The following is a 13,785-nucleotide window of genomic DNA, read 5'->3' as shown; positions in this document are numbered from 1 at the left end:
GTGTGAGCGGAGCGGCGCGAGGAGGAGACGCCGCCGCCACCGCTGCCACCTCTGGTCCTTCGGGCCACGCCTGGGCCTTGCAGCCAGGACGCAGTGGCCTCAGGTAACCAGCCGCCCGTCCCCTGCGCGGAGCGGGCCGGACCCCGGGTTTCCGCGGCCCCCGGGCGGTCTGCGCCCTCGGGCCCTGAGCCCCACGCCCCTTCTCTCTCCCGCGCGCCGCGGCTCGGGTCCGAGAGCTGTCGAACCCGGCGCCTGGTCCTGCCAGTTCTGGTGACTCATCCTTCAAGGGACTCGAGCCCGGGATTTGGGGACTGGCGGAGGGAGCGACGGGTGTCACCCTCTTCCCTTCTCAAGATGGCGCCGTGGGAAGAGTTCTGGAGGCCGCCGTTCTGCCTGGCCTCTGTCCTGGCCGCCCCGCGGGTCTCAGTCCAAGCCAGGCCCGGTGCGGGGGAGAGAATGGAAAGACGGCCCCGGGGCCCGGCGGGCATGGCTGCTGCCGGGGAGCCGGAGTTGGCCCTCAGCTTCTCGGGGCTGGAAGTGGGGCCTGCGGCAGGGGTGAATCAGGGGAGCTCGGCCTGTCTTACCTGCGAAGACGGGCAATGCAGAGGTGGGGACCCCTCCAGATAGGCCGTCTGGAGGCTCTCGTCTCACCTAGGGAAGGTGGTGAGCCGCAGCTTAAAGAAATCGAAGAACTCGGCCGCCCAGCTCCTTGCGGTAGAGACCATGAAGCTGGCTTACCACCCCGCTCTGCCCCCGAGACTTTCCGACTGCAGAAGCTCTGAAAGTCACAGTTAACGTGTTTGAGTTTTGTCTTGCTCAAGTGGAATCCAAGTGTCGAATCAGTTGCCTTTCACATTAAGTAGTAGGATGAAAACACGTGTACACCTTTGGGAATACGCAGGATGGCTCAGGAACTTCATTCCTAACGTAAAATGGATTATTGTAAGCAGGGTACATTGAACAGTGCCTGGCACAAAATAGTACCTAGGACATTTTTTAATCCAAGAGCACCTGGAAAGAGATTTAAAATGCATACTATGCATACTATACAGATTTTTGCTTTGCAAAACAAAAGTTTAATGAGTACTAATGAATGTGCACAATTTTAAATTTTACTCTTAAATAAACTATATATTTATAATTTAGTTGTTCACTTTTTGAGATTTTTTAGGAGTAACTATGATTTAGTAGCTTTAAACTTTGAAAGGCAAAGCTAAATTAGGATATTGTTAAATTTCTTTTTTTCAGACGAGAATCTGATGTTTCCCCTGAAATTTTGGAAATACCATAGAAATTAAGAGAATGTTATCCTTGATAAGTAATTTGCTGTTTTAAGATGACGCTTGGGAAGTGTTTCAGTTGATACTGTGTATGTCCGAAGGTATATATTGGCGCATTTTTAATCTGTTGAGATATTTAAATGAAATGATGCAAGGTTTTTACGGAGGGAATCATCAGGTTTAGTATATTAGTAAGCATATAGTCAGTTTTTGATTAATTACAGAAGTAAAGTAGCATTGAGTTGTGAATAGATTGTAAAAGAGTTCTTCAGATAGTCACAAATTCCTAAACATTATCAGATAGTGACATGAGAAGACATAGAAGTTGCCTTTCAAGCTAGTTTTCTTTCTTTTTTTGTTACAGGACACTCGAGCTCTGTTAAGCGAGTTTTTTGTTGTTGCTCCAACTGTACTAAGTAGAAAATAATAAAATGCTTTTTGTTAGCCCAAACATATAAAGAAAGTTAAAATTAATATATGGAAATAAATAACCATATAATTTCAGCATGTAGAGGACATGTTAGCCTCTGTGTGTGCTGCGCTTCAGCAGATGAGGAAACAGTTTTAAGTTGTTGAGTTACTAGGCATAAAAACCTGAAAGTTTATAAAATAGTTTTGCTTCAGAATTATCATTCATTAAATGGAAAGCTTGCCATTTAATAGAGACCTTCAAATAATACTAAAATTCTAAGATCTGTTCTAACTACTTTTCATTTATTAACTCAATTTTCTTTGAAACAATTGTAACCCAAGTAGTCTAGCTCTGGCACCTGAACTCAGGTTGCCTGGATTAGAAGCTCCGCTCTGTCTCACTTCTGTTCCAGTACCTGTAGCTTCAGTCAGGTTACTTAACCTCTCTGTTCCTGTTTCCTCAGTTATAAGGATCACAATAGCATAAAACTTAATAGAATGGTAGAATGGCTACGTTAGATACTTAAAGCACTACCTAATGTGGAATGTTGCGTCTTTAATAAAAACTTTAAAAAGTTTTGGGGTCAAAAACTTATGTCTTTAAATTATTCTATAACAGGGCTATGAAACAAACCAAATAACGTTACTGAATGTCCAGTACAGCTTGTAACATTCGTACAGTAATATGTCAGAGACAAAATTTGAAGCAGTTAATATTTGCTTTGTTTTACTTATTTGTATATTTAATTATTTCCTTTTTTTTTTAAACAGGTTTTTTTTTTTTTTTTTTTAACCTCCCGGAAGAAAAGAACTGACACATTTTCCACCCTGGAAGTGTACTTAAGAGTGTGAAGTTAGGGACTTCTTTCAAATTTGGACATGGCTAATCGAGGAGCAACAAGACCCAACGGGCCAAATACTGGAAATAAAATCTGCCAGTTCAAACTAGTACTTCTAGGAGAATCTGCTGTTGGCAAATCAAGCCTAGTGCTTCGTTTTGTGAAAGGCCAGTTTCATGAATTTCAAGAGAGTACCATTGGGGGTGAGATTTTCTTTTTTCCGTGCTTTATTTAATTGAGTTGTTATTTTAATGTTATAATTGTGTGATTGTGGATAACTAAATAAATCATACAGTGAGAAGAGTTGTTCAGACCTCAGGCTTTAAAAACTTTAAATCTTGACATTTGTTAACCAGTCATTTTTTACATTTTATTTTCTGATTAATTCTTAATGTGGTTGTATTATAGCTAAAATGCAGATACAAACAGGAGTAGAATCAATGTCCCAAATAACAACATTTGACTTGGTATCTATTTCATAATAATAATTAGGCAATTCTTTAAAATAATACTAGTTTGTGATCAGTTATAGAATGAACAGTAAGCATTAACTTTACATTCTATTTCTATATAACTAGACTGTAAATTAATTTACATTGATTTAGAAAATTAAATTTAATCAGGCATTACTAGGATATACATGTAAGAATGTTTTTAGTGTGAGGAAAACAATGATTAATAAAAAGGAACATGACAGGAAAATCGGCGAAAAATGAAGGGGAAGAGGGACAGTAGTGGTAGTAGGATGGAGGTGGCCAAGGTAAGATACAGGTCAAAAAGATAAATAGTACAGTCGAGAGAAGACTGAAAGTTAGAGAATTAGATTTAATCAAAGAAATCAACAAATATATGGGCTAGGATAACCTCACTGAAGATTCATTAAGGTTCATACATACTGGAAGATAGCAGTTCATAGTCCATCTTTCAGAAGCAAAACTGTATTGTGCATTAAGTGGATGTTCATAAGCAAGTAAGCTTGAGAACTTTATTCATAATTTCTGCCCCTTCTTGTAAGATAGATTACAGAACTCTACTACTGAATTTTTCCTACTTGTAGGAAACACACAAGGTAAAGTGTTTCTACTTTAATAGTCTCAGCAGTATTATAATGGTGATAGCTGGCCTCTTATCTTTGTATATCATGTTACAATGTTTTAATGTTTGATGTCTTTTTATAATTGCTGAGCACCAGAAATAATAGTGCATATTATGGAACTTTTTTCTTCTTTGAGAATTTTCTATAGGCTGCATCCACTTGTCAGAGACAGACATAAAGTGAGAAATCACCTCCCAGGTGGGATGGCCATGCTGCAATCCCTTTTCCATTCTCCTCTCGGGATTTTGGGCACACATGCATACATGCCTGGTGTGATTTTTAAGTCGCTGATTCTGGGACTCTGGTCTATGATGTGGGAGTCTAGCAACCTAACCATTATGCCGTCTGCTGGTCCCATGTTATGGAACTTTTATTTTGAGTCACAAGTATTGACATTTTAAAAGAAATGTTAATGCAGAGTATATTACATATCCATTGTGGGTTTTTTACAACTAATACATTATATTAAGTTTAGTAATGAAATGCTACCTCAGAAAAATCAGACTTCTCCGAAAGCATTTTGGGCCAAAGCTAACTGGGCCATCGGGCAGGCAGATTTGTAAAGACACTTATGTCATGCCCACACACCTTAAACTATTTGACGGTCAGTGCCTAAAGTGTACGTATGCATATTGGGTAAATTCTTGGGTCCAGTTGGTTTGGGATTTGCTAAATGCTAACTACTACCTCCTCTTCACAGTACATATTAAAATAATAACTCTGTGAAATATGTAGCATAGAACTCAATCCCTGGGAAGATTTGAAAGAACCTAAGACTACAGGTTTTTGTTTTGGATAATCCAGTTATCTTCTAAGTTTATTTTTTCCTAATGACATCAAGGATGTTTAAAAGAGAAATTTAACCCCATATCAGTGCTTTATAAACATACATGTTGTCTGATGTGTGTATCTATATATAAAATCTCCATTTCCATTTTTTTTAAAGAGGTTTTTGCTATAGGGTGTGTGCGCTCGCCAGACAGACAGACAGAGACAGAGAGACAGAAAGTGAGAAATCACCTCCGGGGGGGGGGGGGGCGGGGGAATGGCCACACCGCAATCCCGTCTCCTCCATTCTCCTCTCAGGATCTTGGGCACGCACGCACATACACCTAGCATGAGTTTTAAGCCATCAGGTCCGGGATGTGAACCGTGGTCTACTACATGGGAGTCCAGCGACATAGCCATTACGCTAACTGCTGGTCCCTAAAATCCTCATTTTCATTTAACACCAAGTAGATAGCTGCATTTCATTAATGAATTTTTCATAAACATACTCCTATTTGTAAAACATCCTTAATATTTTCTACTTGTATAGAACAAGTCTGTTTAAAAATAGCTTTACAGGGGACCAGCAGTTGGCATAATGGCTATGTTGCTGGACTCCCATGTAGTCGACCGCAGTTCAAGTCCCAGACCCAGTGGCTTAAACTCACACCGGGCACACGTGTGTGCGTGCCCAAGATCCCGAGAGGAGAATGGAGGAGAAGGGATTGTGGCATGTCCATCTCTCCTGGGGAGTGATTTCTCACTCTCTGTCTCTCTGTCTTTCTGGCAAGCAAACGCGCCCTATAGCAGAAACCTCTCCAAAAACAAAAAACAACTTTACAAGGAATTTGCATCTAAATTTCTGTGTTATTGATTATTGTACATTTTTTCGCCATGCTGACTACATATTCATTTCTTCTGGAGTAATGATGGTACCATTATGATTACAACTGTGAGTGACATTCTTTTAGGCTCTTTGCTAACAGCCTTTCACTCTTAAGAACTATAGTAGATTCTAAGCATTTAAGAATTTCAAGGTTTAATCTTTTTAATGATCAATCCATAATTTATAAATAATATGTATTTTTATTTTGACCTATGTGTGTTAGAAATGACAAATTACTATTGTTAGTATTTAACAAATGAACCTGGTCAACTAGTTTGCATTTCAGCCATTTATTTTTTATGTTTTGACTATATCTAGTAAAATTTCCTGTGTTGTTGAATTTGTGGATTCTAGAACTTCATATTCATTGAGAATACAAAGATTTCACTTGTAATTTGTGTGGTTCTTTTTACAAATGATAGCTTGATTTAAGAATTCTGGTTATTTCACTATACCCCACACCTCTAGATTCTATAGGATTCTGTAGCACTTTCAGGGAGTTTTATAATTTACTTGTGAGAGTTTTAAGTCTGTGTGATATTTATGTTACAGTTGTCTAAAATTAGCCCAGGGGTCAACAAGGAGTATTAGACCCAAAGGGCTATCTTCTTGCTATCTCATCTTTAGGCTCAGTGTCAGTAAATGCTTATTGGGTGATAGGATTGACCATCGTTGACTCAAACTTTGAAGATTTCTATTAAGTTCCCCCCCTTTTTTAAAAATTTTTTTAAGGTTTTTGCCTTTGGACATATGTACGCTAGCTGGAGAGAGAGAGTGAGAGGAAAAGTGAGAAATCATCCTCAGAGGGGATGGCCATGCCCCACTCCCCCTCCTCCATTCTCCTGGGATTTGGAAATGCATGAATGCATGTCTGGCCTGCGTTTCAAGCCATTGGGTCTAGGACTCAAGCTGCAGTCGGCCTTGTAGGAGTTCAGCACCCTAACTATCACACCTCCTGCTGGCCCCTCTAAAGTTTTTCTCAAAGGAGGAGAGAGAAAGTACCTCCCTATGGAGTGTGGTCAATGCTGTGGTCCTTTTTTTTCCCTTCCTTCTTGCTGTCAGGAATCTGGCTGTGCACACATGCTTGGCATGTTTTTAAGCTACCTGGGCCAAAATTTGAACTGGGTTTGGCCATGCAAGATCTAGCTCCCTTAACCATAGTGCTACAGGGCCAGCCTACCAACAATACTTATTTTTGAGAAGTTATTTTCATATTATAAACAGATTCTCAGTATAGGTAAGAATAAACAGTGAAATAGCATGTAGTCAGACAGTCCTGTGTTCTTTTGAACAAAATATTTCATACAAGTTTTAATCACTAATCAAAACACAAGTGTGTCTTACTGACTAAAGAAGAATTTTGGTTACAGAACTATACATGAAAATATAAACAATCCTCTTGATGGTACTGCTATTTTAAACTTTAGAGCACTTATTTTTAGAGACTGTTCTCCGATCAGAAATGTCTTGATTGTGTGGGAACTTACTAGAATGCAAATTCCCTGTTGAATCCAAACACTGGGATAGGACTAACAGTGTAGGGTTTGACAAGTCCTTCAGGTGATTCTGATGCATGTTCAAGTTTGAGAACCATTGCCTCTTGCATTCTGAGTAGTTATTTTACATTTATACTATAGTTGAGTTCTCCCACAAATGTAATCATTGCTCACCAGAGAGAGGAAATTCCACCACTACCACCACACCCTCTCCCCATCGGGTAGTGACTATGCCTCAATCCCTTCTCCAGTGTCTTCTCAGGATTTGGGGCACACATGCACATACACCCAATGTGATTTTTTTTTCCAAACTTCTGGGTCTGGGACTTGAACATGCAGTCAATCTTATGGAATCCAGCACCTTAGCTTTTCATGCCACCTGCTGGCCCTCTAGGGTTTTTAAAATATTTTTGCAACTATTGCAGTTTAATAATTATGTGTGTACTAGTCACTTATTTGTACCTCTTTATATGGGAACTTCTGCTACTATGTTAGTCTTCTATAGAAGTGAACATGATCCCATTTTTGGTCTCAGCATGGATATTCTGCTTTCTCTCCACTTACAGAATGCCCACAGGTTTTAGTTATCTGCACCAATGCCACTCTCCTTTATTGCTATACATAATCAAGAGCTGATTGTACACAAAATTAAAGAACTAAGTGACTCAGCAGTTATTTACCCTAAGTGAAGTGTTCCTTCTACTACACTTAACATCCAGCTAATTGGTTGGAACAGCTTGTTAACCATGCTGAGAGGTTAGCATGACTTGTTTATATTTTGAAACATGTAATAGAAAAAAAAATCGTTAAAATTTATAAAAAGGCTTGTTTCAAAATTATTTTGTTGTTTTTAGAGAGATTTTGCTCAACAGGGTGCAAAGAAAACAGAGACAAAGTGAGAAATCATACTTTCCCTCTCCCCCCCATCCTCCCCAGGGGGATGGCCATGCCACAATCCCTTCTCCATTCTTCTCTTGGGATTTTGGGCACACATGCACACATACTTGAGGTTTTTTTGTTTTGTTTTCATTTTTTGCGGGGGGAGGTTTTAGCTACAGGGCGCGTGTGCTCTCCAGACAAACAGAGAGAGATAGAAAGTGAGAAATCACCCCCTGGGGGGATGGCCACGCCTCAGTCCCTTCTCTTCCGCTCTCCTCTTGGGATCTTGGGCACGCACGCATGCGCCCGGCGTGAATTTTAAGCCACCGGGACACGAACTGCGGTCGACTAAGTGGGAGTCCAGCGACATAGCCATTATGCTAACTGCTGGTCCCCCTCGTGTGAGTTTTAAGCCCCCAGGTGTGGGATTTGAACCACTGTTGACTACATGAGAGTTCAGTGACATAGCCATTACACTATCCTATTTCAACATTATTAACACAATATTTTACTTTCACAATTTATGGTCAGGTTTTTCTCAAGAATAAAGCATGAAGGTCAAGAGAACAGACTATATGTATCTGAGTGTTGATTTTAAATTCTAACTTCCAGCACATACCAGCTGCATGCATGATCTTGGCAAAGTCACACTCAGATGTATTTTTCTTGAATATGAAACAAATAACAATACCTAACATAGAAGGGTTTTTGGTAAGTATTAAATGAAACAATACTTACAAAGATTTTAACACAATGTCCAGTACATAGTAAAATGCTTATTAAATGTTAGCTTTAGCAATCATTGCCACCATTTTTTATTAAATTGCCAGAGGGTATATGCACAAACCAATACAGAGAAAGAGAGAAAACATCTCCCCAGTGGGGTGTGTTCATGCAGTAATCCCTACATGTCAGTTTCTCCATCCTGTTGCAATTTTGGGGACATATGTACACACCTCCAATGTATTTTTCAGCCGCTAGGGCTAGAATTCAAACTTCAGTGAACCATGTGGGATAACCTTAACCACCGGGTTATGTGACTGGGAGCCCACCATTGCTTCATTAGTTTTTCCTGAGTTATTTTTATCACTTGATATTTTTGTTGTATTGCCATGACATTGCATTGTTTTGGATAATTTATATCTAGCATATAGCATTTGATTCTGGACTTAGAGTTTTTATGGATTTGGAATTTAAAGGTATTTTCAGCCTGTGGGCCAGCAGGTGGCATGGTGGTAAATGCTCTAGACTACCACATGGCCAACTGCTGTTCTTATCCCAGACCTCGTGGCTTGAAAGTCACTCTGGACACATGTGCATGTGTGCCCTAAATCCCAGGAGAATAGAGGAAAAGGGATTGTGTTGTGGCCATCCCATCTGGGGAGTGGTTTCTCATTTTCCTTCTCACCGTCTCTTTCCAGCAGCACACACCAACACCTTAAAAAATTTTTTCAGCCTAGGTTTTCTTTTGTTTTTGTGTTTTAGTTTTTAGCTGGAGAACTTGCAAGAGAGAGACAGAGGGAAAGTGAGAAATCACTCCCACACACACCACCAGGAGGGCTGACCACGACGTCATCTCTTAGTCTTTTGAATTCTGGGCACACCTGCACATTTGCAGCATTTTTCAAGCTGTCAAAACTCGAACCATGGGTGGAGTCGGCCATGTGGTATCCTGCACCTTAACTACCATGCCATCTCCTGGCACCAGCCTAGGCTTTCTTCACTCGGAAGCAGTTTCATACCGAAAGTTATAGTAACAATAATACAGGAACACTTAATATAAACAGATATTTTCTAAATTTTAGTCTTACTTGAAATGAAGTTTTGTAAATTGATTCAGACATTTACAACGAATCTCCTAGAATTTCTATGTGGTGAATTTATTTGTTTATTTTAGAGGTTTTTGCTATAGGGTGCGTGTGCTTGCCAGAAAGACAGAGACAGAAAGCAAGAGATCACCCCCCAGGGCGGATGGTGATGCCACAATCCCTTCTGCTCCACTCTTCTCTAGGGATCCTGAGTACACACGCACCCGGCATGACTTTAAGCCACCGGTCTGGGACTTGAACCGCGGTTGACTACCTGGGAGTCCAACGACATAGCCGTTACACCAACTGCTGATCCCTGTGTTGTGAATTTTTATTACTTCACTTCTTGCATTAGTTTTCACAGATGTGGAGAGTCATCTGTATTACATTAGTTGCATGCTACCCACATCATTTGTGACTTTTCTCAGAGGGAGAAATTACACAGTTAAATATCTTAAAATTGGTTCTGGTAACCATAACTAATAATGTATACTTGAAAGGTGTTGGGTGTAGATTTTAAATATCCTTACCATTAAAAGATGGCAAATACGGGACCAGCGAATGGCATAATGGTTACGTCGTCGTACTCCGGCTTGACAGACCTCAGACCTGGTGGCTTAAGGCACTCTGGGCGTGTGCATATGCTGCCCAAAATCCCGAGAGGAGACAGTAAGAAGGGATTGTGGTATGGCCTTGCCCCCAGGGGTGATTTCTCACTTTCCATTTCTCTTTCTCTGGTGAACAAACACACCCTATTGCAAAAATCTCTCTTTAAAAGGAAAAAAGAGGCAAGTGTGTGAAGTGGTGGATATGCTCATTAGCTTCATTTAATTATTTTATAGTATATCCATAAGCATGAGAGTCTTCACAAAATTCATGGAAACTCTGTACCATGGAAAAACCGCATGGATTTTAAGATGGTTTGCACCCAAATAAACTCATGCTTTAATTTCATTTTTTGGAGTCTTCTCAGGCATAAAAACTTCACATTGTATTTTAAATTTGCTACAGAGTGTATGTGCCTGCCAGAGGGGGAGAGAAAGCAAGAGTAAGTGAGATAGCACCCCCCACACCCGCAGGAGTGAGGGAGGAGAATAGCTGCAATCTCTTCTCCATTCTCTCCTGGGGATTTTGAGCACACGCATGTACGCCTGGTGTGTTTTCCAAGTAATCAGGTCTATAACATAAACTACGCAATCACCCATGTGGGATCCAGCAGCTTAACCATCACACCACTGGCTGGTCTCAATAAGTACAATTTTTATTTGTCAACTATACCTTGATAAAGCTTGGGTGGAAGGGGAGGTAAAAGTCACTTCTAAACAGACAAAAGCCAGCCAGAACGTATATCTGGGAAGTTCCTTTTATCACCCTTCACTTGTTAACCTTTAGAGGGACTTGTTTGTATACTTGTAATCTGTGCCTTTGATTCGCATTCATCTTTTTCATCTGCACATGGTTAAAGTAGTTTAAGGACAAAAGACCCAGAAGCCAGATCATCAGTATAGAGGCTTTTGTGAGAAGAATGTTTTTTGAAATGTTTGTTGTACTTTCCAAGTTAAAATTTGCACAAGTTAAGCATTTAGTTTGGAGTAAACATTACCTGTATGCATAATTTTATTTTCTCCCAGAAAGTACATATCCAGGACTTGATAGATTGTGTTACTCAAAGAAGTTGAACCACTTTATTATCTTTAAAGAAACAGTGTATGGTCTCTTCTAGATTTAACGGTGCAGTCGGTACAATTTAACTTTTTTCCTTCTTAAAATGTATCTCAAGATTTGAAATCGCGAACTTCAGTTTTTGCCTTGTCATAATTTGTTCATGCCCTCTGATATCATTGAAAGTATTCAGAGGTGTTACATAGAATGATTTTTCCAGATAACGCTAACTCAGTGAACTGCTTCTATTGAATTGCTGATTTGCTGCATTTATTCTGTTTATATTGGGAAATTAATTAATATTTACATACTCAACAGATTTACTGAGTTCCTAACATTATGCTAAGTACTAGAAACCAGAGAGGATCTCTTGGGAGACAGTTTGAGTAAACATTGCATTATCTGGTGCCGTTTGTACTCAAGTTATAGCACTTTTTAAGTGAAGCCTACTGTGGGAACCAGGTGTTGGCACAGTGATAAAATACAGTGCTCTGTGAGGCAGTCCCAGTTGGGAAGGTTCCTGGTTCAAGTCTAGAGACCTCCCTGAGTATGACCAGGTACACAGTTGGCACACATTCCCAGGCTGGCTGAAAGTTACAGGAGAGTCCAGCAACATAGCCATTATGCCAACTGCTGGTCCCTAGATTCACTTTTATTAGTTATACTATTGTATTCTGTTTCATTTCTTAATATTTCTCAGTATGTTTGTATTCATTATTTTTGTAACAGTCTTCCCTTTTTATTACTTTTAAATTCTTCCTTTATTGGACATTTAATGTTTATATTTCTGTTTGCTGTTTTAGATAATTACCTAGTAGTATAAAATACACCAGGTTAATACAGTAGGATAAATGAGTATTCTGTATTCTGCTGGTTGGAGAACAATTTGGATTTTTTTCCCAGGTTTTCGCCACAGTGCACAAGCACTCACTAGAAACAGAGAGAGGGAAAGTGAGAAATTATCCCTTGGGGAATGACCATGCTGCAGTCCCGTCTCCCTTCTCAGAATGTTGGGCACGCAAACACACTTGCCTGGCGTGACTTTCAAGCCACTGGTTTGGAACTTGAACTGCAGTTGGCCATGTGGGAGTCCAGTGCCTTAACCACCACACCACCTGCTGGCTCACAATTTAGAAATTTTTTAGGAATTACTAATGTATATGTTAGAAATAGCAGTTCACTTTTGAGAGTTTGTATACTGGAATTTTTTCCTTAATTCTCTAAGATTGATTTCTAGATGTGGTTACTGAACCAAAGGAATTTTATATAATGACTATGGAATAAAAGGATTTCAGTCCTTTCATCACTTTTTTTAATCCTTTAGAGGCATCCCACATGTCTTCAGGAGTTGCTTGGCATGGATAATTATGTTTTGGGAAAGAAGGGGTTTCCTGTAACTTAATTTGGAGTTAAAGTCCTCCTTGTCTCCTCTCCCTTCTTTGCCGTCTTTTTCATTCTTTTGTTATAAAATTCTCAAGTATGAGAACTTTGAAGCTCATTTAGTAGAAAGGCTTATCACTGAGGTTGAAAGAAAAACTTTCAAGGACATAAAGTTTTAAAAGTCTGAAAGATTTTGAAGACTGGGAAGGATTATGTGCTCCTGGTTCTTTTTTTTTTTTTTTTTTTTCTTTTTTTGTGGGGGGTGCTATAGGGTGCCTGTGCTCAGCAGAGACAGGGAGTGGGAATAGGAGGAAGTGAAAAAACTTCCCCTCCCCCAATGCTGCACCTCAACCCCTTCTCCTCTTGGGATTTGGGTCCCACACGTGCACTCGGTGTGTTTTTTAGCAGCCAGGTCCAGGATTTGAACCATGCAGTCAGCCATGTAAGATCCAACAGCCTTAAGCACCTTGTCGCTGACTGGCCTACTCCTGGTTTTTAGACCAGGAGAAAGGAGTATCACTAAGGAGAAGAGAGAAGGAAGCCTCCTTTGCAAAATATCCTGGTTCTGTTGAAATACTAAAGTGTCTCTTGTCTACAGAATAAGTGTGTTTCATAGGCATTTTCACATATATCCATTAAAGGTATGTTAGTTTCATTAAATTTTTCTCTGTTGATATTTGTTTGGGAGTCTGTGTCTGACACTAGTTAATAACTTGTAACAACCTTTCCCCTTTCTCTCATTCCTTTACCTTTAGTCTGTAATGTGTACCTTCATTCTGCTTCCCAAATCAGTTTTTGGTACATTCCTGTTACATACATTCAATCTGGTGAGCAAAGACTTTATTAAGGTTATGCCCTTTTATGAGCTAACCACAGGTTTTTCACCATAAAGGCTCAGATACTCGTTTTATCAGTTCACAAACTGTCGGGACCAGGAGATTGTGTCATGGTTATGTTGCTGGACTCCTACGTAGTTGACCACAGTTACAGTCCTGGACCTAGTGTCTTAAAACTCACCGGGCACACCAGGTGTGTGTGTGTATGTGTGTGCACACACGTGCGAGTATGCGTAGGTGCCCAAAATTCTGTGAGGAGAAATAGAGAAGGAGTTGTGGTGATTTCTCCCTTCCCGCCCCTCCATCCCTCCCTCCCTCCCTCCCTCCCTCTCTCTCTCTATCTCTCTATGCACACACACCCTATAGCAAAAAAACTCTTTTTTTGGAGAGGTTTTTGCTATAGGGCGCGTATGCTCACCAGAAAGACAGAAAGCGCGAAATCAC

At 40.2% G+C, this 13,785-nt stretch overlaps 1 protein-coding gene across 2 annotated transcripts in view; it reads left to right on the top strand.

Annotated features, from left to right (window-relative positions):
• RAB5A (RAB5A, member RAS oncogene family) overlaps window positions 1-13,785 on the top strand; it is a 32,948-nt gene continuing 19,163 nt past the window's right edge. Inside the window, exons 1-2 of one of the 2 annotated variants that reach the window (XM_006161865.2) lie at window positions 1-103; window positions 2,463-2,733. In XM_006161865.2, the coding sequence (XP_006161927.1) occupies window positions 2,571-2,733 (163 nt within the window). In that variant the 5' untranslated portion in view covers window positions 1-103; window positions 2,463-2,570. Of the gene's footprint in view, window positions 105-2,462; window positions 2,734-13,785 lie in introns of both variants that reach the window. The other variant, XM_027765681.1, reaches the window with a different exon arrangement.

The sequence above is a fragment of the Tupaia chinensis genome, unplaced genomic scaffold (genome assembly GCF_000334495.1).
Source record: "Tupaia chinensis unplaced genomic scaffold, TupChi_1.0 Scaffold139389_1, whole genome shotgun sequence".
NCBI lineage: Eukaryota > Metazoa > Chordata > Mammalia > Scandentia > Tupaiidae > Tupaia > Tupaia belangeri.
This window is presented reverse-complemented; position numbering and strand designations above follow the sequence as displayed.